The following is a 22,024-nucleotide window of genomic DNA, read 5'->3' as shown; positions in this document are numbered from 1 at the left end:
GTCAGTAAGCTACAATCATATGACTTTGACATTGTTTATGTCAAATGTCAAAGGGACGCATAATGTTGTTGTCGACGCTTTATCTCGCCGGCCATATCTGAGCTCCATGGTTGAGATTTCTGAGGACTGGAGACATTTGATTATAGCAGAGTATGTCAAAGACACTTTGGCAGCAGGCATAGTTGATGGGTCAATTAAGGACAGCAAGTATATAGTTGTAAATGGTCTTATCATTTACAAAGGCAGAAATTTCTTGACCCCTAGATCACTAATGAAGGACAGAATATTTAGGACTTTCCGTGACATGCCTATGGAAGGTCATCCTGGCTATTTTAAGACCTATAAGTAGATACGGAGCGTTTCACTTAGAAGGGTCTTAAGTCAAATGTCCTCCGATATGTGAGGGAGTGTCCTGTTCGCCAACAAAATAAACAGGAGCACACATACCTTGCAGGATTACATCAGCCACTTCCAATCCTTGACAAGAAGTGGGAATGTTTGTCCATGGATTTCATTACGGGCTTGCCGAGAGCCCAAGGCAGAGACTACGTATATGTAGTGGTTGACAAGCTTACTAAGTATGGCTATTTCTTTCCAATCACTACTACATACACAGTTTTTCAGGTAGCAGAGTTGTTTTTCCACGAGGTATTCAGGTTACATGGCTTACCTCGGAGAATTGTCAACAATAGGGATAGTCAGTTCATGAGTCACTTTTGGCAGGAATTATTCAGACTTTGCGGAACCGAGCTTACTCTGAGTACTAGCTACCATCCACAGACAAATGGTCAGACAGAGATTGTGAATAAATGGGTGGAAGGATGCCTCAAAAACTATATAGCTAGACAACAGAAAGCTTGGGTGCGATGGATTTACCTTTGTGAGTATTGTTACAACACTACTCACCACATGTCCATCCAGATCACACCATTCATGGCACTATATGGGTATGAGGCCCCTAGTTTTCTTGATTTACTGATGGGTGACAACAGAGTGCCTAGTGCTGGGGACCTTTTACAGGAGAACCAAGACAATATTAGAGCTCTCAAGGAGAATATTCAAAAGGCACAAAACCAGCAAAAGAGTATGCTGACCGGAGGAGGTCTGAGAGATCCTTTGAGGTTGGAAATATGGTATATCTGATGTTGCAACCCTACTGCCAGTCTACTCTCAAGAAGAGTGGTGCAGAGAAACTTAAGCCACGTCACTATGGACCTTTTAGGATTATCAGACAAGTGGGTGAGGTGGCTTATGAGTTGGATTTGTCGACTAACAGCAGAGTGCATAATGTTTTTCACGTGTCACGCCTCAAGAAGGCGTTAGGACATCATGTTGTCCCTTCTGCAATCTTATCGCCACTTGATGATGAGGGGAAATTGATCTTAGTTCCTGAGGCCATCTTGGACGTTAGAGTGATACAGTTGCGGAGATGACTAATCAGGGAATACTTGGTTACGTGGAAAGACTTACCAGTTGAGGATGCCACTTGGGAGAGTGAGGATATCTTGCAGCATCAGGAGTTGAGATTGCATGAGGACAAGTAATTTTAGGGAGGACGGACTATGATGCCCCCTTCAAGTTGACATCAAATATTCAGTAAGTTTAGCCTATCATGCTGACCCTCGTAGGCTAATGTGTTGGATAGAGGGTCTTTCGCGGGTTGCATCTTCTCCAGGATTCAATATGCTCTAATCTGGTTCTCGTTTGGCTTCATTTGGACTTCATTCGCTATACTTACTATTTATAGTAAGTCAGTAGTCATTGAGAAGGACCCCTTTCTATTCTTAGCTGAGCATTTGGTCACATGGGGATTTACAATGTTGGCTCCCATTTCAGACGACAATGCGAGATGTTAAGTATTTATGGAGACATTAATGTTATAATGGCCCATATTATAATTAAATAATAAAAGGGGTCATTATAATGTTATAACTCAACTTTATAATGAAGGGTCAACTCATCATTGAAAAGGGAGCCAAATGATTAATTATGTTGAGCACTTATCCCAAGGTATTTAAAGTTAAAATATTTGAGATGCAAGTAATAACATTTAAATGTTATTAAATGCATTAATTGGGACAAATCGACCCCTTAGTGGGAAAATATAAATGCTTGCCTTGGGAAAATTCAAACCATTCTATTGTGCATATTTCTTTCATGATATCTCTCTGCAAACAGAAACCAAGGGTTTCAGCAAGCAATCCGCCATTGGAGAACATGCAAATCTTCAGTGTGAAGCTGCATTTAAGTTGTGAAATATCTACTGAATTGTGGCATCTAGAGGGAGCTTCATTCAAAACTTCTGGTTGAGCAAATTGGAGAAGAATTTGAAGGTATTTGTGCTGATTATAGGGACACATCTAAAGATTGGAGGGACGATTTAGTGCAGGCTACTTCTCTCACATTTTGGCATCAAATTCAAGGCAGCCGTACAGTTGCATTGATTACCTACGGCTACAAGGAAGCGCTAGTCCCAAGAAAGGGCATTTATGACCTTGGAACCTGTTGGTGTACAGTTTATAATATACCGAACATTAGAATAAAAAATCCAAGGGTACTCTATCCTCTCCTGAACAAAATCACTACTTGTGACAAGATTGCGAGAAAGACCACAAGGCGACTCCAAGGTCTATATGTGCAAATGAGCGACTTTATGTGGGATAGCTTCCTTGGTTATGTATGCTGAAATACAAAGGGGACTTACGCTTGGCTTGTTCAATTCACAATGAAGATCTATCGTTTTGGGTTTTGGATGATGGACTTCAAGAAAGCTGAAAAGGAGATAAAGTTTAGAAACTCTAATCTATTCCTAAGAATTCAAGAGATGGTAAAGACTGGGTGAAACTAATAACAACACTTTGTTTTGCCACACTTAGGACAACTACGCAAAGCATGTGCAATCTTCTACGGTTGTGCTCAAGATTTTCACACTTATGAAAAATACCAACAATTGAACAACATTACTCAAAGTAGAAGTTAAGCATCCACATCAAAGCTCAGGCTAACTTTACACATTGAATGAAAATCATCCATCCAACAAAAGTATGAGCAAAAGTTTCACCAATCTAAACTATCAAATCCTTCATTCATCTAACATACATGACATAAAATCTAAACTATGATGAGGGAAAAGAACCATGCCAACTCCAAAATAAGAGACGTAATCACCATCAATTCGAACAATGTATTACTTATTACTTTGGTAGTTGTAAGCAACAATTATTTATCTCAACATGTTTTGCAACATGCTCCCATTATTTACAAATGAGGAGGTGAGCTCAATTTATAGGATCCCTAATTAAAATTCAATGGCCAGGATTGATTTCAGATCAACAGTCGAGATTACAAAATAAAACCCTAATTAGGGTTTGTTACAACTAACTACCCTTCGACCAATGAGAAAATTACATTTGAGGACACTTGTCCCTCTTGCTAAATATAAACCAATAATAAAATAGAAGGTTGTTACATTGTGAAGTGTGCCTTCTAGAAGCTTCTGGGTAAGTCAAGTTCATTGAGCTTGGACATCTTGATCTTGATTGTTGAATATCCTTCTTGAATTCTGCAATTGGTGCCGAAAAATTGCCTAAGTATGGAAATTTGTTTGGAATAGTCTTCTTGCCACTATCTGGTCTTGATTGGGAGTTTGTCTTTGACTCTTCAAAAGATGAAATCCTTCAAGAAGTCTGGAATTTACGCCAAGCCTAGAGACTTTTCTTTCTTGAGTTTTGGAAGCTCTTTCAATTGTCTTGAATTTTGGAGAAGAATTATTTTGTGCCTTCACCACAATGGAGGAAGCTGGAACTTTTTTTGTGAAGTCTTTCACTTACTTTAGCCAAATTTTGGCTAGTCAATTTTATTTTGTGGCATCTTCATGTGGATCCCTCAACACCTAGCCAAGATTTTGATAATTTCTTTGCTCAAACACAATTTGCTTGTGGATTTGCCTTACATTCTAGATCTGGCTTGTGCTGAGTAGAACAAACTCCTCCTTTGGACAATAATCTCCTTATTTTCCTCTTTGTTCTTCTTCTTTCTTCCTGTTTCCTCTCCAATACTTAGTCAAAATTTGATTCTTTTGGAAAATTCCATACTTAGCCATTTTTCATGTGTCAAACTTTTATTTTCCAACCCATTCGTTGATTGCCCCTTGATTTCACGTGCAATTTTGTCAAATTTGTTTTTCCCTTTAGCAATTTTCTCTCTTTGGCATGGCAAATCGATTGTCTTCATGTCTTATCCTTGAGCCATAGGCAAACTTTTTTTATTTCTTGCTTAGGCATCTTCACATATTCCATTTATGCCTAGGCCAACTTGGAAGTTCTAAAATTTTGTCTAAAATTCGTAATTCCTTCTTCGAAGTGGACTTCCAAATTACTTGGACAATTCTCTTCTTAGTCTTTGCCATGCCTTGGCAAATCTTTCTTATCTTTTCCTTAGCCTAGGCGGACTTCATGAGAGTTTGGACATATTCCACTAGTTGCTAGGCGGACTTTACTTCATTCTTGACATATTCCACTAGCTGTTGGGCGGACATTGTTCCAGATAAAACTTGACATGAACATGGCCGATCGAGTATAAAGTCAAGCATGGAGATGGCACATAGCAATCCAAGTTGAAATTCGCTCATGATAAGGGAAGAAGGTTTGATTAGCTTGGAATCATGTCCAGGCCTAAGCACATTCAAGAATGGCACATAGACTTCCAAGTCCGCCAAGGTCAAGAAGGATGGCAAAGGCAGCATGAAGTGGAAGCATGTCCACGACACATCAAGGTCTGCCTTGTCTAAGATGGCTAAGACTCTTCAAAGTCCACCTTGGCATGGAGTCTTCCAAGTTGGCATGACAAAGAGATGATGAATTCCTTCCAAGCATCTTCCAAGTCCGCCTCATGCACAAGTGAAGTTGTCCAACACATGCCAAACTCCTACCTTCAGTCAACTAACTCATGGCGATGGTAAATCAAACTCCTACTTGAGGTTGAGACAAAGTTGAAGGGAAGAAATAAATCAAGGCAAGGAATGATTAAATTCCGCCTAGACACAAAGCGAAATTGGCAAGCACATGTTAAACTCTTACCATCAGTCAACTAACTCATGGCAAGAGTTAGTCATACTCCTACTCAAGGTTAAGCTACCAAATTGAAAGGAGAGAAATGAAACTAAGGCATGGAAAGTAAAGAAGGAGCAAAGCCAAATTTCAAAATTGGCAAGTCAAAATTCGCCTAGCATATGTCAAGGTTGGCAAAGCCTTTGTCAAGTCCGCCTAGGTAGAAGACATGGTACAAGGAAGATGAAGTCCGCCCTTGGATTGTCCAAGAAGGTTCAAATTCCGCCCTATGGAAGATGTCCTGACTTCATCAAAGTCCACCCTCTCTAGCAGATAGAAGGTGAACCCCGCCCAAGAGATAGAATGTCACAAGAACTTCAAAGTCCACCCTTAGCTAATGGACTCCTAGCTCCGCCCAAGCTTGGAAAAGCACATTAAAGTTAGAATAAAACTCATGAAGTCCACCCTCTAGGAGAAAGACAAGAAACGAAATAAAGCATGCCCTCCAAGCTTCAAGTCCGCCTTGGTATGGGCACCTCCAACTCCAACATGTGCAAGGAGGCCTCCAAGTCCGCCTTCTTAGCACTGTCCATCATGATGCAAAGTGCGACTTAGGCAAGAGAGGAATGGCAAAAAGTTGGCAAAGTCTGTCATGTCTAAGGTAAGTTCAAGTCAGCCCTTGGTCTAGCACTTCCCAACTCCGCCCTATAAAGAAGTTCCAACACAAGATAAAGTCAGCTTTGGAAGGATGAAGATCAAGGCAAAGTCTAAACACTTACCAAGTCTGCCTTGGCCAATGAAGAGCAAGGTCGGCCCAGCAGCTCAAAGATGAACTTGTCCAAACACTTGTCAAGTTTGCCTTCTCATGAAGACTTCCAAACTCAGCCTTGTCATAAGATGGGCAAATTTCGCCTACGAAAATGGCAAATAGAGCATGAAGTCCGCCCTGTCCAACAAGATATAAAGTCCGCCCTCTAGGAGAAAGACAAGAAACGAAATAAAGCATGGCACATAGTCTTTCAAGTCAGCCTAAGGAAGAGCAAGGCAAAAGTTGGAAAGAGATTGTCCAAGTCCGCACAAGGAAGGAAAGCAAGAGGTTTTGGCAAATAAAACACAAGCAAAGGATAAAAGAACATTATTTTCCAAACACCTTGAAAGTGTGATCAGACTTAAACGTTCCAGTTTGTCCGGGCATAAATGGAATATGTGAAGATTCCTAAGCCAGGCATAGGCATGAAAATTCGCCCAAAATTTGAAGATCAAACATAAAGATCAACTTGCCATGGTGAAAGATAAAAAAGGCTAAAGAAAAAATAATTTTGACAAAATTGGCACATGAAATCAAGGGTCAAACAAACGAACGGGTTGGAAAATAAAAGTTTGACACATGAAAAATGGCTTAGTGTGGAATTTTCCACAATCAAAAGAATCAAATTTTGACTAAGTGTTCGAAGAGAAACAGGAAGAAAGAAGAAGAATAAAGAGGAAAGGTAAAGAGATGATAAAATTATTGTCCAAAGGTGGAGTTTGTTCTATTTAGCACAAGCCAGATTCAGAAAAGAATCAAATTTTGACTAAGTGTTGAAAGAGAAACAGGAAGAAAGAAGAAGAATAAAGAGGAAAAGTAAAGAGATGAATAGAATTCTTGTCCAAACGTGGAATTTGTTCTATTTAGCACAAGCCAGATTCAGAATTGTAGGCTAAACCACAGGCAAAGTGTGTCTGAGCATAGAAATGGTCAAAATCTTGGCTAGCTGCTAGAGGATCCACATGAAGATGTCACAAAATAAAATTGACTAGCCAAAATTTGGCTAAGTATGGGATATAATTCATAGAAAAAGTTCCAATTTCCTTCATTGTGGCGAAGGCACAAGGGAATTCTTCTCCAAAATCCTAGGCAATTCAAAGAGTTTCCTAGCATCAAGAAAGAAAAGTCTTCAGACTTGGCAAAAATATGAAAAGAAATTCTGGATTTCTTGAAGTATTTCATCTCCTGAAGAGAAGCTCCCAATCAAGATCAGATGGCGACAAGAAGAGTATTCCAAACAAAAATCCATACTTAAACAATTTCTCGACACAATTTGGAGAATTCAAGGAGAACGTTCAACAATCAAATTGTTCCAAGTCAGCATGTCCAAGTTCAATGAACCTGACTTATCCAGAAGCTTCTAGAAGGCACACTTCACAATGCAACAACCTTCTACTTTAGTATTGGTTTATATTTAGCAAGAAGGACAAGTGTCCTCAAATATAATTTTCTCATTGGTCGAAGGGTAGTTAGTTGTGCCAAACCCTAATTAGGGTTTTATTTTGTAATCTCGACTGTTGATTTGAAATCAATCGTGGCCATTGAATTGTAATTGGGGAGCCTATAAATTGAGCTCACCTCTCATTTGTAAATCATGGGAGCATGTCACAAAACATGTTGAGATATGTAATTGTTGCTTACAACTGCCAAAGTAATAAGTAATGCATTGTTCGAATCGATGGTGATTTACCTCTCTTATTTTGCAGTTGGCATGATTCTTATCCCTCATCATAGTTTAGATTTTATTTCATGTATGTTAGAACAATGCAAGATTTGATAAGTATTGATTTATGGTGAATTTTCGCTCATACTTTTGATGAACAGATGATTTTTGATCATTGTGTAAAGTTAGTCTAAGCTTATTTTGTGAAGGTTTAACTTCTACTTTGAGTAATATTGTTCAACTGTTGGTATTATTCATAAGTATGAAAATCATAAGCACATCCCTTGAAGATCGCACTCACTTTGTGTAGTTGTCCTAAGTGTGGCAAAGCAAAGTGTTGTTATTGAAGTCACCTAGTCAATACTGTCTCTTGAATTCTTAGGAATAGATTAGAATTTCTAAACCTTAGCTCCTTTTTAGTTTTCTTGAAATCCATGATCCAAAACTCAAACGATAAATCTCCATTGTGAATTGAACAAGCCAAGCGTAAGTTCCCCTTGTATTTCAGCATACATAACCAAGGTAGCTATCCAACATAAAGTCGCCCGCCCGCTCGCACATATAGACCTTGGAGTCGCCTTGTGCTCTCGCTTGCAATCTTGGCACAAGTAGTGATTTTGCTCGAGAGAGGATAGAGTATCCTTGGATATTTTATTCTAATGTTCGGTATATGATAAAACAACACCAACAGAACGCTTATTGAACGATTTGCCTTTTTGATTACCAAAGCAAATAACATCCTCATGTGGTTTGGTTTTTCTTCCAAATGCCTTTTCTTTTTCATTCATCTTTTCAGCTAACTGATCAAATGTGAGTGCCTTTAGTTTATTGCTTGCTTGCAGTGACTCCAAGTAAATCGAATACGTGGGAAGAAAAACTTTTGTGAAGGCAGTCATATATATCAATTTTTACACAGCAGCATCTTCAACGCCATGCTTAATTGCTTGGATTTCTGAAGCAAGGCTCATTAAATCACTATTCTTCAACTCCAATTTGAACAACTTTAGCTGCAATCATATGTATATCAATTCTGAATAAGAATCCTACAAATCCTTCAGCTTGTTTAGTACTTCCCATCGTGTGTTGCACCCTTGAATGTGAAGGAAGACCTCTCCGTCAGTCAAGGCCCTTATTAAGGTCAAAGGCTTATAATTTTTATGTTTATGAATTTGCGTTTTTCACAACCATTGTTGGTTCAGTTGGTTGTGAGTTTCCATCACACCCATTGAATCACACTCATTAAAAATGAACACATTCTCAACTTTCATTAACCATTCTAACCATGTGTCTTTTCCAATTAGTGTTGTACCAAGTTACCAACAATGGATGTGATAGAATGCAATTTGTGTTAATGAGAGATGGATTCATTCATTATCACTCCAAAATGTTACCTTTTCTATATATCACTAGATTGACATCAAAGGTGCAGTCAATGGTGTTAATGATGCCAAGATATCCCAAAGGTTGCTGGAAGTTTAATCACTTCTAACATGTCACACATAACATCTAAAGGGCTCAGTCATGGATATACATGGATTATCATCATGTTCCGCTAAAGTTCAAGTGTCCGGAAGATACAGTAATGTTAATTATTGTCATGTCATGTCAGACCATTTATGATCTGGATGAACAGAGTCAAGCTTTGCTGGAAATATTTTTGAAGTATGTCATTAGTATCATCTTAATCATGTTTCAGTTGTTAGCAAAGATCCAGAAGTATACACCGGCAATGTGTTTTGTACTGCAGCAATGTTTCATGGCTTGCATTTCGAAAGATAAGGCTATACACAAATACAAATTTATTCAAGTTTCAAAGGTGAAAATCAAGAAGGAAAGTTACAGTCAACATTATCTTCACTGAGACCTGTTCTCAGTCTATTTCAGTATTCCAGATGTATGCACTAGAAGTATTGCACTATACACCAAATGGATGAAGCTAGTGGATGTTCATTGGGGCCAGTAGAGTGTATGTTGGGTAACGCATAGCGTGTCTCCACTTCTAGAATAACATGTCGGCTTTCAGACCTAGCAGACTACCTGTTTGATTGATGAATTTGCATGTGGCTGACTTGTGGATATTATTAAGTGTGATCCAAGCAGACATAAGGTGGTAATTATTATTGGGATGCATATATATTGCCAATCAAATTCATTCAAAGTAGTGGTGTAGGTGTGAGTAGAACTGATAACCGGCAAAAGTTGTGCAAAACTATCTTACTCAAGTCAGGGTCAATGTGCGAACTCAATTGAAGATCTTATGCACATTGTGAGAGTGTTTTGATGTTGAGGGTTCAGCCTTGAAGGTCCGCATAACATATCATTTGTATATCTTGATGTAATTAAGATCGGTGTCTCATATTCTGAGTTGATGCTCAAATCTTGGATTAGGGGATTGGAGTATCCTGTGGGTTGGTGCCAACAAATATATTTGGGGATTGGGTGTCTCCGGTAGGTTGGTGCCTACTAAATATTGTAAGTACTTCAAAATTTGATGTGATGCTGGATTGGGCAGTAGATCCAAGCAATTGTTCTCACCGTGGTTTTTCCAAATGGGTTTCCACGTAAAATTGGTGTTCTTTGTGTTGATGTGTGCCTGTTTCTTGCTTAGTTATTTCTATGATGCTTGGAGAAGCTACTCATGATAATTAATGTTGAATTAATTTGAAATTGGCAAAGCGAGGGTGGGGAGGATAGAGGGTGGGGGGTTGTTTGGGTGGCAAAGGTGGGTGAGAAGGAGATCAGGGTGGAGAAATTTTTCTAAAATGTCATGAACAATACAGCTACACACATAGTTGTAGGGCCATTAATTCAAGAGAGCCATCCCACAATTTTGAGCAATCCATGTTGCCTATTGTCTTGATTTAATGCTTGAGTACACTAGGAAGATAGAATAGATCAACAATGTAGTTAAAAATGCTAGAAACACTACAAAATTTATCTACCACCATACTTGGGTGCTTAGCTTGATAAGAGAGCACACCAAAGGCAAGGTACTTGTGTGATTAGAGGCAACATGATTTACCACATACTTTACCACCATGTAGCATTATAGGGACACCACATTCTTTCGTGCAAATGCTTGTGAGCATTGTATGATTGGAGTCTTCATATTCCAATGAGGCATAAGGGGAGGCCATGAGGACAATGTTGGATGAGGTGTTTGCTAAGAATGTAGAGGAGCTACTCAAGGTAAGTCATCTTAAAAGTCATGTTGACAACAGTGGTTTGGATGTTGACAACAATGTTTGCTAAGAATGTTGGATGAGGTGTTTACTAAGAATGTAGAGGAGCTACTCAAGGTAAGTCATGTTGACAACAGTGGTTTGGATGAAGAAAATTCTAAGAAGAGATCAAAGTGGTGGGAAAGCACCATTGGTGATGTTTGAGTAAGCCAAATGGTCGAGGGACTATCATCAAGAGGCAAGAGCAAGAAAAACATGATTTACTTTGCTCTAATGGCCTATATTTGGGGAGCTTAAGAGTCACAAGGATTCAAGGAGGCAAAAGGAAAACCTGAATGAGAAAAGGCCATGGAAATTGACCATGAGAATCTTCTGAAAAAAAAAAGGAAATGGTGTCTTTTAGATCTTCCACAAAGGAGAAAACCCATTGGCTACCAATGGGTGTACAAGGTAGATGGTTTATTAGACAAGTACAAAGCTCAGTTGGTTGCATGGGGGTTCTCAAAGAGACAAGACATTGACTACAAGGAGACCTTTGCTCCTACGGTAAAAATGAGCACCATGTGGTTAGTCCTAGCCATGGCAACTCAATTTGACTAGCCATCCATCAAATGGATGTGAAGAGTGCCTTCCTTAATAGAGATTTGGAGGAAGAGGTGTACATGTCTCAACCACTAGGTTTTTACATTATAGGGAAGAAGCACATTGTTTGTTGATTGAAGGAAGCTCTATATGACCTAAAATAGGCACCCAAGGCATGGATCATCAAAAATTGATAGGTATTTGATTGAACAAGGATTTTAGCAAAGTCCTTCAGATTCCAATATGTATGCCAAAACCATAGGTAATGATCCAATTCCACTAGTCATATATTATATTATGATATAATATAGGTAGATGAATAGATTAAATCTGAGATGAGTAAAGCTTTTGACATGACTGATCTAGGCCTCCTATAGCACTATCTAGATGTAGAAGTTTGGCAAATAGGTGGCAGTATTTTTGTTTCACAATCCATATGTGCCAAGAGTTTGCTTGATAAATTTAGAATGACAGGTTGCATAATCTTGTCCATGCCTATGGAGAAAAGGTTGAAGCTTTCAACCAAAATTTACTCTAAGGCAGTTAATGAGTTAGCCTACAAATAACTAGTGAGGAGCCTAATATATCTTATAGCCACTAGGCTTAATTTAAGCTATGTTATGAGTTTCATTTCAAGATTTATGACAACACCAATAGTAGTACATTAGATTAAAGCAAAGAGGGTGTTGAGATGTGTGCAAAAGACACTTGACTTTGGCATTTGTATAGCAGAAACAAAGACTCTAGGCTGTGTGGGTTTACAGACTTTGGGCAGGTTCTATATATGATAGAAATTCACTTTTGGATATGTTTTCATCCTTGCTATAGGTGTAGTCACATGAACTAGAAAGAAATATGCAATAGTTCTTTCCTCGACTGAAGCGAGATATCGAGGAGCAGTAAAAGCAGAGTGTGAGGTAGTTTTTCTTAAAAGGATACTATTTGACATGAAGATGCACAATCTAAGTCTACACCCTTGCTCTATGACAATCAAGGGGTGCTCAAACTTGCCAAGAATCCAATCTTCCACAAACATACCAAACATGTAGAACTACATTGTCATTTCATCAAACAATTTGTAGAAGATGGATCTGTTATGTCGTAGTATAGACCAACAAAGGACCACATTGCAAAAACTCTTACCAAGTCCTTGGGTCGTGACAAATTTGTAAAATTTCAGGATAAGATTGTTGTAGTTAGTAGATTGACCATTTAGGGTGGGAACTAAAGTAATTATTATTTAGTAGTGGTCAACTAACTTTTAGCTTTGGCTTTAATAAAGTCATTATGACTTTAGTTTAGTTGTTCTTATCCATATCGATTAAGTCTTTCATAATCTTATATAGGAATACTTTCGCTCATGTTATTAAGTTAAATGAATATCTAGGCAATCATTCTAGGCTCTATTTTTTGCAATAAAACATTCTCACATCCATTTACAAAGTGATGTCCAACCATTTCCCAAAGAAACAAATTCATTACTACTCTTATCTTCAACAAAACTTACTTACCAATCATTGAGACACCTATAGTGTTGATTACTACTCTTATCTTCAACAAAACTTACATACTAATATTTAAGACACGTATAGTGTTGAGATGCACCAATGTCAAAGTGGTGAGTATTATCTTGATCAAATACTACTCTTACACTCAAGAATTACAGCCTATGGAATCACAAAATCGTCACCAATTTTCAAATGAAAATCTCTTCTAGAATATAAAGTACGAAATCAAGGATATTTCTAAGGCAAGGAGAAAATATTTAGGAACCCATAAGTTTTGAACTTTATAAATTGTGATTTGACAAATCTTAAATCTTTATAAAGTTTTATATTCATATTAAATGGAAAAGAAAAAATAATCACTCATCCACAAAGGGTCTTCCCACAGCTCCTTTCTATCATCCTCCTGCCTTATGAATCTCACAAACTACAAGCTGACCTCCCACACCTCTATAATATATTGTGGATTATTTGGAGCTGTAAACTGTAAAGCCAAGCAAAGAATCATGGTAAAAAAAGAAAATGCCTCACTGTTGTCCCACTTACTGCAGTCCAATACTCTTATGGGCTTCCAAGCTAAAGCATAGGGAAATACAGCAAAATATTTGACAATCGACAGCTCCAATGCCTTTTCCTGCATCTAATTCACTCAGCTCCAAGTCCTTCCTACTGCTGCCCAGCAATTAGTTGCCTGGAACTCCTATTCTACAAAGATAATATAAATATTGCAGCTGATCTAGCACTAGAATTATTCACATATCTACCGATATGGCTCTGATGCCATATTATCATAATATTCTTGAGCCAATGAATATTACATCGTAGAATGACTTATTATATAAGCCAAAGAATGAAACAACCAATCCTCTTACTTAGGAACAAACTCCCAACAACCTACGTGAAACAAATTACAAAAATCTGCTAAGGATAGCACAATATAAAATATAAAACTCATCCCATAATGGTAAGATATATTCTACAATGCTAACATTATTTTCTATTACTCTAATGCCGTTGTACTAGGCAAAACATACAAAATTTACATCATAACAAAATAGCACTTACCCTTTTCCAAACGTAGGTTCCCCAAGTAGAACTGCCCGCTTATTGTCTTTCAGGGCAGCTGCTAAAATCTCACTTGCACTTGCAGTTCCCTTGTTTACCTTCAGAGAAAAATTTATTGGAAAACCATTATTATTAAAATAGTCACAGCAATAAGCTAAAGATTTTATACAATAATTTACGTTGGAGGGATTTCATATTAATGTAAAATGTATATGAATTTGTTCTACATGCAAGGCAACAGACTTTGGTTTAATAAAAACAAAGCTCTTATGTCATCTAACCATAGCCAATTTGCTTATTTCACAAGCCATCACATCAAAGAACATATCTGTTCGAAGTTGACAAAATAATAGAAGATGATTGTCTCGTATTATATGTCTTCTCTAAATCAGGGCTTGGTCATGGTATACGCATGAAGACTAGACCTCAATAAGATCCTTTTGATCAGATAATCTTTAAAACACACACTAATTCTTTAAGCCTTGGATAGCCATTGCATATATTCATGGTTAAATTCTTGTTGCAAGAATGAAATCAAGCTAAAAATGATCAAAGTAAGTTTTTTTCTCAAGTCTTAAGGGTTTCGAATTCTAAATGGAAGGCGAAAAGGATGCTCAAAAAACTGTTGGTATTTTTTTTGTTCTTTTGTCCAATTTAATGTACTGCAACCATCTTGCTCAAGCTGGAGTTTTTCCAAAGTTAACTTCTTGTCCTTCAAGAAAGGATTCTAGAAAACAACAGATTGCGTCTTACCAGCACTACCAATGGTTCTGATGTTGCAATTGCTTCGCTCCCATCTGTCTCATATATGTCACGAACACCCTTGCTATCACAGATATAGACTATCACACCTTTGTCCAACCTGAAATTAACACGAATATTCTTATCATCTATTTGTCCAACCTTATATCAAAATTAACTCTTACTTTTTGTAGTCAAGAGTATGAATAATTGTATGACATATTTGATCAATATTGCAACAGCTCTTGTTAAATCACAAATCAAAGCTAAATATTCACATGCTTTCTTTCTTGCATCAATTAAAAGCATAGACAAAAATGCCCCATCCCCAATATGTTTGTTGCAGAAAGACGATATTAAAGATAGATAGTATTGTGTTACATTTTAGATCTTAGCTATTTGATATTTTTTATTGAGAAAGTACCACTGAATTTCTCATTTTCTTATCCCTGCACCCTCTTGAATCTTATCCATTACACAAGGGTCCTCTTAGGATCTATTTATTTATTTCTGACAAATACATATATAAAAAAGGTGATAAAAGGTGGAATTGAAGACAACATATCAAAAATCATGGCTAAACATTCTTAAATACATTTCCTGATTAATTTTCTTATGTAAATTGATTTCATTGTTCCCAAGGATTTATTTTTCCCTTGTAGGCTAACCTTCGGCTTAGACAACACAACCAAGGGTTATCTCTTCTATTCAATCACCCACTAATTGGAGTTGGTGTCATCTGTCAGGATACAGCATACCAAGAAATGGATGTGGTACTTTAACCATTTCAACATTCAGTATGTCTACATGCCTTTGAGACTAGAACACAGGCCTCCATTATCATGCCCCAATGATTTACCATTCAAGTTCATCCCATTCGACATGGCTTCAAGGATACTCATTAGATATAATCCATCAGTTTCTTTACAAAAAATTCATCATTCTTAAGGATATTGATTATATTATTATTCATTTACTTAGCTTACAACCAATATATCAAGTTAATTAATTTGTATTGTGTAAGTTGCTGAATTACTTTCACAGGGAAAACAAAGTTAAAAAAATGTTTGATTACTTTGGCAAGGCAGATGAGTGCAATGGACAATAAATGTGAAAATAATTGTTCAAAATAATCACAAAAACTATACCAGATCTTTGCTATTTCAATCCCTTCAGGAAAAAGTCCGCCGCTGTGAACCATATCAGACCAAAGATTATGAACATAAAGTCAAATAACCAAAGAAAAATAATTAACTTACAGACAATGCCAAATAGAGTCACATACATCAAAACTATTTCAACATAGTTTCTCGGGATAATGAGGAAGAATATAGCAAATGAGTCAAAATAACCTGTTGTTCCGAAGATCTAGCACATAGGATGTTACTTTATTCTCCCGTAAGTTTTCAATGGCTTCCTTAACAGCTCCTGTGAGAAAAGAATAGGTATCAGACACCCATTTCAGAGCCCTCCCTTATCTATTCTCTGCACCTCTCCCATATTTTATCTTCATTTTCTTGAAACATTCACAGGGAATAAAATTTTCAGAGACATCAATTCCACTCAATAAATTACACAGTAAAATTGCAATAACATGCATCAAATTATTAGGACCCTTTACAACACGGGAACCCTTAACCTTTCAGATTGGCTAGCACCATGCCGATGCCTTTATCATAAATTATTCATAAAATTGTGGACTAGCTGGGTAATTGTCCAAGCCAATCAATCTTGTAATAAATTTCCTGATCACAGTTTACAGCTTTTGTTTTTTGATAGAGAAGTTGTGGGGTATGGACCCACTCCCAATAAAAGAACAAATTTAAAATAGAGAGAATTGCTTCAACAACACAGAGGGGAAGCACAATGACTAAAGAATGAAAACTCAGAGAGGAGAAAAAGCCTTGAGAAACCATCAAGAGACAACTAAAAGAAATTCAATGAGATATCCAAAGATAACGCAAAAAATCAGGAACTGTCCACAGTTAGACCTTCTTAGAGCTAGGCTCGACCATTAAGTCTTTTTTGCTAGGCCCTTCCTTCTGCTTCTGGTTAGAAGGGCAACCATGGTCCACTGAGAAACCTCCTCAAAAGCCTCCCTGCCTTCAGTCCAAAATCTCTGAGCCCCTGATTTTCGACCTTTCTTCTTTCCAGATAAGCCAATATTTGGTTTTGAGATGCAGCTAGTAGATTGAGCAATGGAACATTTCTAAATGGGAATGACAACATCTTTGTAGTCAAAGAAATCAAGACTCAGATCATCTAATTCATCCATCAAAGGAAAGGAACCCCCATCACAAGTGCTTTCATCCTCCTTATCAGATTGTAGATTAATAAAACAAAAATCAAATTTGGAGGGGCATGGGGATGGCAGAAAGACTGCAGAATTGATGCATCCACATGAGTCACAGTTTACAAAAGTAATTATGATAACATAAGATCAATTTAAAGCATACAAAATCTCGCTCATCCATTGTTACACAGTGTAATGAGCCACCCCCTTTCTGAATTTTCTGCAACTTCAGATTTTTTGCTTTGTTTTCTGATTTTCTCTTCTTTTTTTTTTGGTGTTTGTGTGAAATTTCTTATTTTTTTGTGGTTTCACAAATTTCTCATTTTTTTGAGTTTTTTGCTTGATTTTGCAATGAAAATGAAATACAACAGTAAACGAATGCTGAAAACAACAATACTACTAATCCATGCAACAATGGACAAATCTGTGGAATATTTTTGGATCAGATTAACAGTTACATACCAATTAAAATCAGGTCCAGGTCTGATTTGATTATCATATGCTGGGACAGCCCAATTAAGTCTGATTTTCACACAAAGAAAGTTTCCTCAGGGTCTGATGTGAATTATTAGACCTACCCCAGGCCTGATCTGCTGCTAGAAAGCCCAAAAAACTCATGCTACGATTTGGGTTTGCTGCCAAAACATCAAGGAAGGTACAGCAAGCTGAAGGAACTATAAATTTGCTGATGTATAATGTCAAACAGCCCAGATCTGCCCCCTAGCCTGAGAACAACAATCAAATTCTGCCAATAATGCTGAAGCAACCTGAAAATAACTCCTTCCTGCTGTTCTATCTGTGTGAAACAATTAATCAGACCCTTGGGAGGTCTTTCACTCTTGTAGGCCCTCTGAATTGGAGGGGTTTTCGTCCCTACAACCTGCAAATTTCTGCCCTCAATGTCAAGCTCTGAAAACCAAGTCTTCTCTTGTGAAAATGAAGCCTCTAATGTTGCTTAATTTCCTCCAAGCCCTAATCGAACCTTTGAGGGTGGCATCTTAAACTTTATTTGAATATTCTTGATTTATTATTCCATCTCCTTTCTCCTCCTTAGGTGAACTTCTTCAAGGGCGTTTATTACATATTATTTTCCCTTTCCCCCTTTTAAAAACAACTTGGCTTTACTAGGGAGGCATGCCATTGGACAGGGAGGCTCTTAATTTATTAATATTATAAAGTACTTAATAATAAGTCCTTTATTTTATTCAATTAAAAACATTAAAGTAAATATTATTCCTTATTTTGAAACCATCACCGGGCCATCTCAACTAAGAACTAATGATGCACCTGGTCCCTAGGTGATGTCTATGATTTGCAAGCCAACTCCAAATCTCCCCCTAAAAAATAGGAAACTATCATGAAACATTTGAAAAGGCTCACAAAGCCCCCTGCAAGGCTCCACAAGCTCCAGGTGGTCATCAGGTGAACTGCTAGTCTCCTAAAAAATAGGAAATTGGTTCTAAGCCCCTGAAATTCCTCGCAAACCTACCCAAAGGTTACCCGACCCCTTAAATGGGCTCCCTATCCACTATATTAGCCTATGAGAATCTTGATGATAGGCTAACCTGGCTAGGAACCATCTACTCTTAGGAGGGGGACATTATACACAATTATCTATCGTTCATCAATTCTTTGCCTTTAGGCCTTGTTTCTATGATAATCAAGGTTATCTAGTCTACTAACATTCTATTCATAGGTTGGTCAAAGGCTTTTCAATTCCTGGTGGAGACATTAGAAGAAAACAAATTTTATAATAGTTCCTCCTTACTCTCTAGATTGCTCTTCCAATACAGAAGCTAGTATAAATACAGACATCTAGTTCAACCATCATAGCAGAAGTCGTGATAAATCACTGCTTGTGGGGTCTGCCACTTTTGTCAACAAAAAAACTCGAATTTTTGGAAAAACTCAGATAACACTCTTTGTCTGAAAAAGTTGAGATAAAATCATTAATAAATAACGAGTTTTGTGATTTTATCAATCTAATCAAGCAATTTCTGTTTTTCATTCTGCTGCAAGTTTTGAAAAAACTGCTCACTGATTTTTAATTCTTTTCCAATGAATTGAAAAAATCTTTATCTTTTGGTTCATTGATTTATTCCCAAGAAAGATTTTTTCTGCAATAAATTTGACAATGCCCAAAAATTGAACAGAAAATAGCACCAGAGAAAGAAGAGACATCTCAGCAGATAATTGAATGTAAAAATATTTTGAGAGGTTCATCATGGAATATTTCTGCTGCAAAAGTAGCCAACTGAAAGGATTTTTGTGTTTCGGTTGATAAAGCAGTTCAACCAAAGAAAAAGGATTCCAAAAGAAAAACTTCAAAAAAAATTAGATATGCAGCAACAGTTCTCTCATTTGCAACAGAAAATGCAAGGAGAACTAGTTCAATATCCTTCACAATAGTGAGTGGATCCTCAATCAGAAAAGAATGTGGAGACGGAAAAAAACCCAAATCCTTCTCCCCATATATAATATTAGCTAAGGCACTGATTCAGGTTTGAGTCTGTAGGTACAGCCAAAAAAATTTGGGTTGGCTATGTCGATGAAAAAAAATATAAATTAATATATATGTGTGTGTGTTACATACTAAGTCACCACATTTGAATTAGAATTCGAGTTCGGCAACCATAAGATTCGGGTTAAGTCTGGCAAGGGCAAAAAAATTCGAAATTAAATTTGCCTTATATAATTTTTTATTTTTTTCAAATATAAGTAATATATCCAATAAATTACCAAATAGTTTATGATTGCAAAATAGAATTGAAATAATTATAAAAATATGTCACGTTTATAAAATATAAACCATAAGAAACATGTGAAATCACGATTGCTGAGATGTTTTCTTGTCAAAAAGATACAATCAAAAGTCGAGACTTTAGAACTTCAAAAAGGCTGCAAGAATTCAATAGTGCAAAGATGTCTTTTAGTCAAAAAGGTACAATCAAACGGAAAGATTATAGAACTTCAAAAAAGTTCCAAGTCATCAAGAGCACATGGCTGAGCTGTTGTAGCATCATCATTAGTATCACTACCCAATTCATCATCCAAAAAGTCAGGCTCATCTACAACTCCAGCTGCTATGTCTTCTAAAATTTGTTGTTGTGAGGATTGGAGTCATTTGCTGATCTGTTCATGAACAATTTTAGATTGCAGCGAATGTAGACAATATCTCCCAACTTTTCGGACATCAACTTGTTCCTCTTTTTGGAATGGATGTGGTCAAAGCAACTCCAATTTCTCTCACAAGCTGATGAACTTGCTCCCTAACTCAAAATTCAAATGGCAAAGCGTTGTAGTTCAAGAGTTTGTGCTCCATAGCTCATCCACCATCTATAGGCAAAAACCTCAGCTCACAACATATCATCTTGGGCTGCTTGTATTCCAAAAACCCTTTCTCCTCTCTTGTATTTCCAGATTGGTCTCTGATTAGAGTTGAAGTTGTTCAATCTCGTTCAAACCTGCTAATGGCTTCGTAAAGCCCTAACATAATTTCAAAATCACTTTGTCTATCAATATGAAATAACTTAGGCTCCAAATAGCAAGTTGTTGCATGTAAAGTTGTGTGCATCAATTTCCATCTGGAATCAACTGTCTCCCATATCTACATGTACTCTGCATCTACATTATTGAGTGTTTTCCAAATAGATTCCTTACAACGGTCCATGCTTTCATAAAGCATGCCAAGGCCAAGAGTGCCACCATCCCCCATGTGAAGAACATCAACAGTTGGCTCACATATATTCAAAACCTTTGCTCCACTTTCCCAAAAGCTATTGTTTAAAATGATTTGCTCTATGTTCTTTCCCTTAGAACTTTTAGAAAGCGCTGAACTTCCCCACTCATTGGAACAAAATACTAATCTCAAAGATGCTTTCTCTTCACCAACTCTTTTCAAAGTGATATAAAATGTAGCAAACCTTGTGTCACAAGGCCTCAACAACTCCCTAGTTGCATGTTGCCTGTACAGACTCAATGCGAGACAATGATTTCTAATAAAATTTGCAACTGCTCTCCCAGGATGAATTGCTTCATGTATCCATGGGAATTTGGCCAAGTCATGAAGCAAGAAATCTAGACAATGGGCTGCAGATGGGCTCCAATATATTTGTGGATACTTCTCTACAATCAGGCTCCCAGCTCCCACACAATTTGCTGCATTTTCAGTGACCACCTGAACCACATTTTCTGCCCCTACTTCAAGAATGGCTCCCTCTAATATTTGAAAAATATACCATGAAGTTTTCTTATGGTTCATGGTGTCAATCACTTTAAAAAACACAACACCTTCAAGGCAAGCTACTAAAACATTAATCAATGGCCTTTGACATATATCTGACCATCCATCACTCAATATAGTTCAACCTGTTATCTTCCAAGAGGCTTTGACCTGAGCTAATTTTGATGTCACTCTATCTTTTGACCTCTCTAAAAGAGGTGTCCTGAAAGCCTCTGTACCCTTTGGCAAACTCTGCAACTTTCTGGATTGCATTAGGAAAATGAGGATTTCTTGCCACATTGAATGGAATAGCACTTGAATAAAACAAATCAGCTAATGCATCATCCACCAGTTGAATTTCTACTAGTTTCCAAAAGTTGTACAGTGTTCTACTTTCTTTTGATGCACCTATGGCCTTGGAAAAATTGGAATAAGACATAATAGAAGTGAATTTTAACACATCCTCTTCAATTCTTTCCTTTTTTTGTGTCTTCTTCATCATTCCTACAATTGAAGAGGATTGTTCTCTCTCTAAAACAGCTCTTATTTCTTCCATCACATTTGGACATGCTTTAACACCTCCCCCTGGACCCCCAACAACACCAAGCAAGTGGTCCCTTGGCCTTGTTAAACTTCCAGTAAAAGGTTTCTTACACTTGATACAATAAAGATCAGTACCATTGCGGGTCACATATTTCCATACTTCGGAAACTGATTTTTTTGGAGCCATTAAATTATGATCTGCATGAGTCAATAAAAAATAATATTTAATATCTAAATCATTAACTACATTTTATTTAAAAAACATGAAAAATGAAATATATGAAATTTATATTTTTAACTCTAAAAAACAAATTAAATAATACATTCTTTTTTAATAAACATAAAAACAAAAATTTAATGAATTTTTATTAA

The 22,024-nt window shown here is 37.1% G+C and overlaps 1 protein-coding gene across 4 annotated transcripts in view; it reads right to left on the bottom strand.

The window, feature by feature from the left end:
• Positions 1-22,024, bottom strand: part of LOC131057368 (carboxyl-terminal-processing peptidase 2, chloroplastic) — a 103,904-nt gene that overhangs the window by 26,645 nt on the left and 55,235 nt on the right. For all 4 annotated transcript variants that reach the window (XM_057991514.2, XM_057991513.2, XM_057991518.2 and 1 more), the window contains 4 exons: positions 15,947-16,022; positions 15,743-15,784; positions 14,607-14,715; positions 13,854-13,951 (listed from right to left, as the gene is read on the bottom strand). In XM_057991514.2, the coding sequence (XP_057847497.2) occupies positions 13,854-13,951; positions 14,607-14,715; positions 15,743-15,784; positions 15,947-16,022 (325 nt within the window). The remainder of the gene's footprint in view (positions 1-13,853; positions 13,952-14,606; positions 14,716-15,742; positions 15,785-15,946; positions 16,023-22,024) is intronic.

The sequence above is a fragment of the Cryptomeria japonica genome, chromosome 5, assembly GCF_030272615.1.
Source record: "Cryptomeria japonica chromosome 5, Sugi_1.0, whole genome shotgun sequence".
Taxonomy (NCBI): domain Eukaryota; kingdom Viridiplantae; phylum Streptophyta; class Pinopsida; order Cupressales; family Cupressaceae; genus Cryptomeria; species Cryptomeria japonica.
This window is presented reverse-complemented; position numbering and strand designations above follow the sequence as displayed.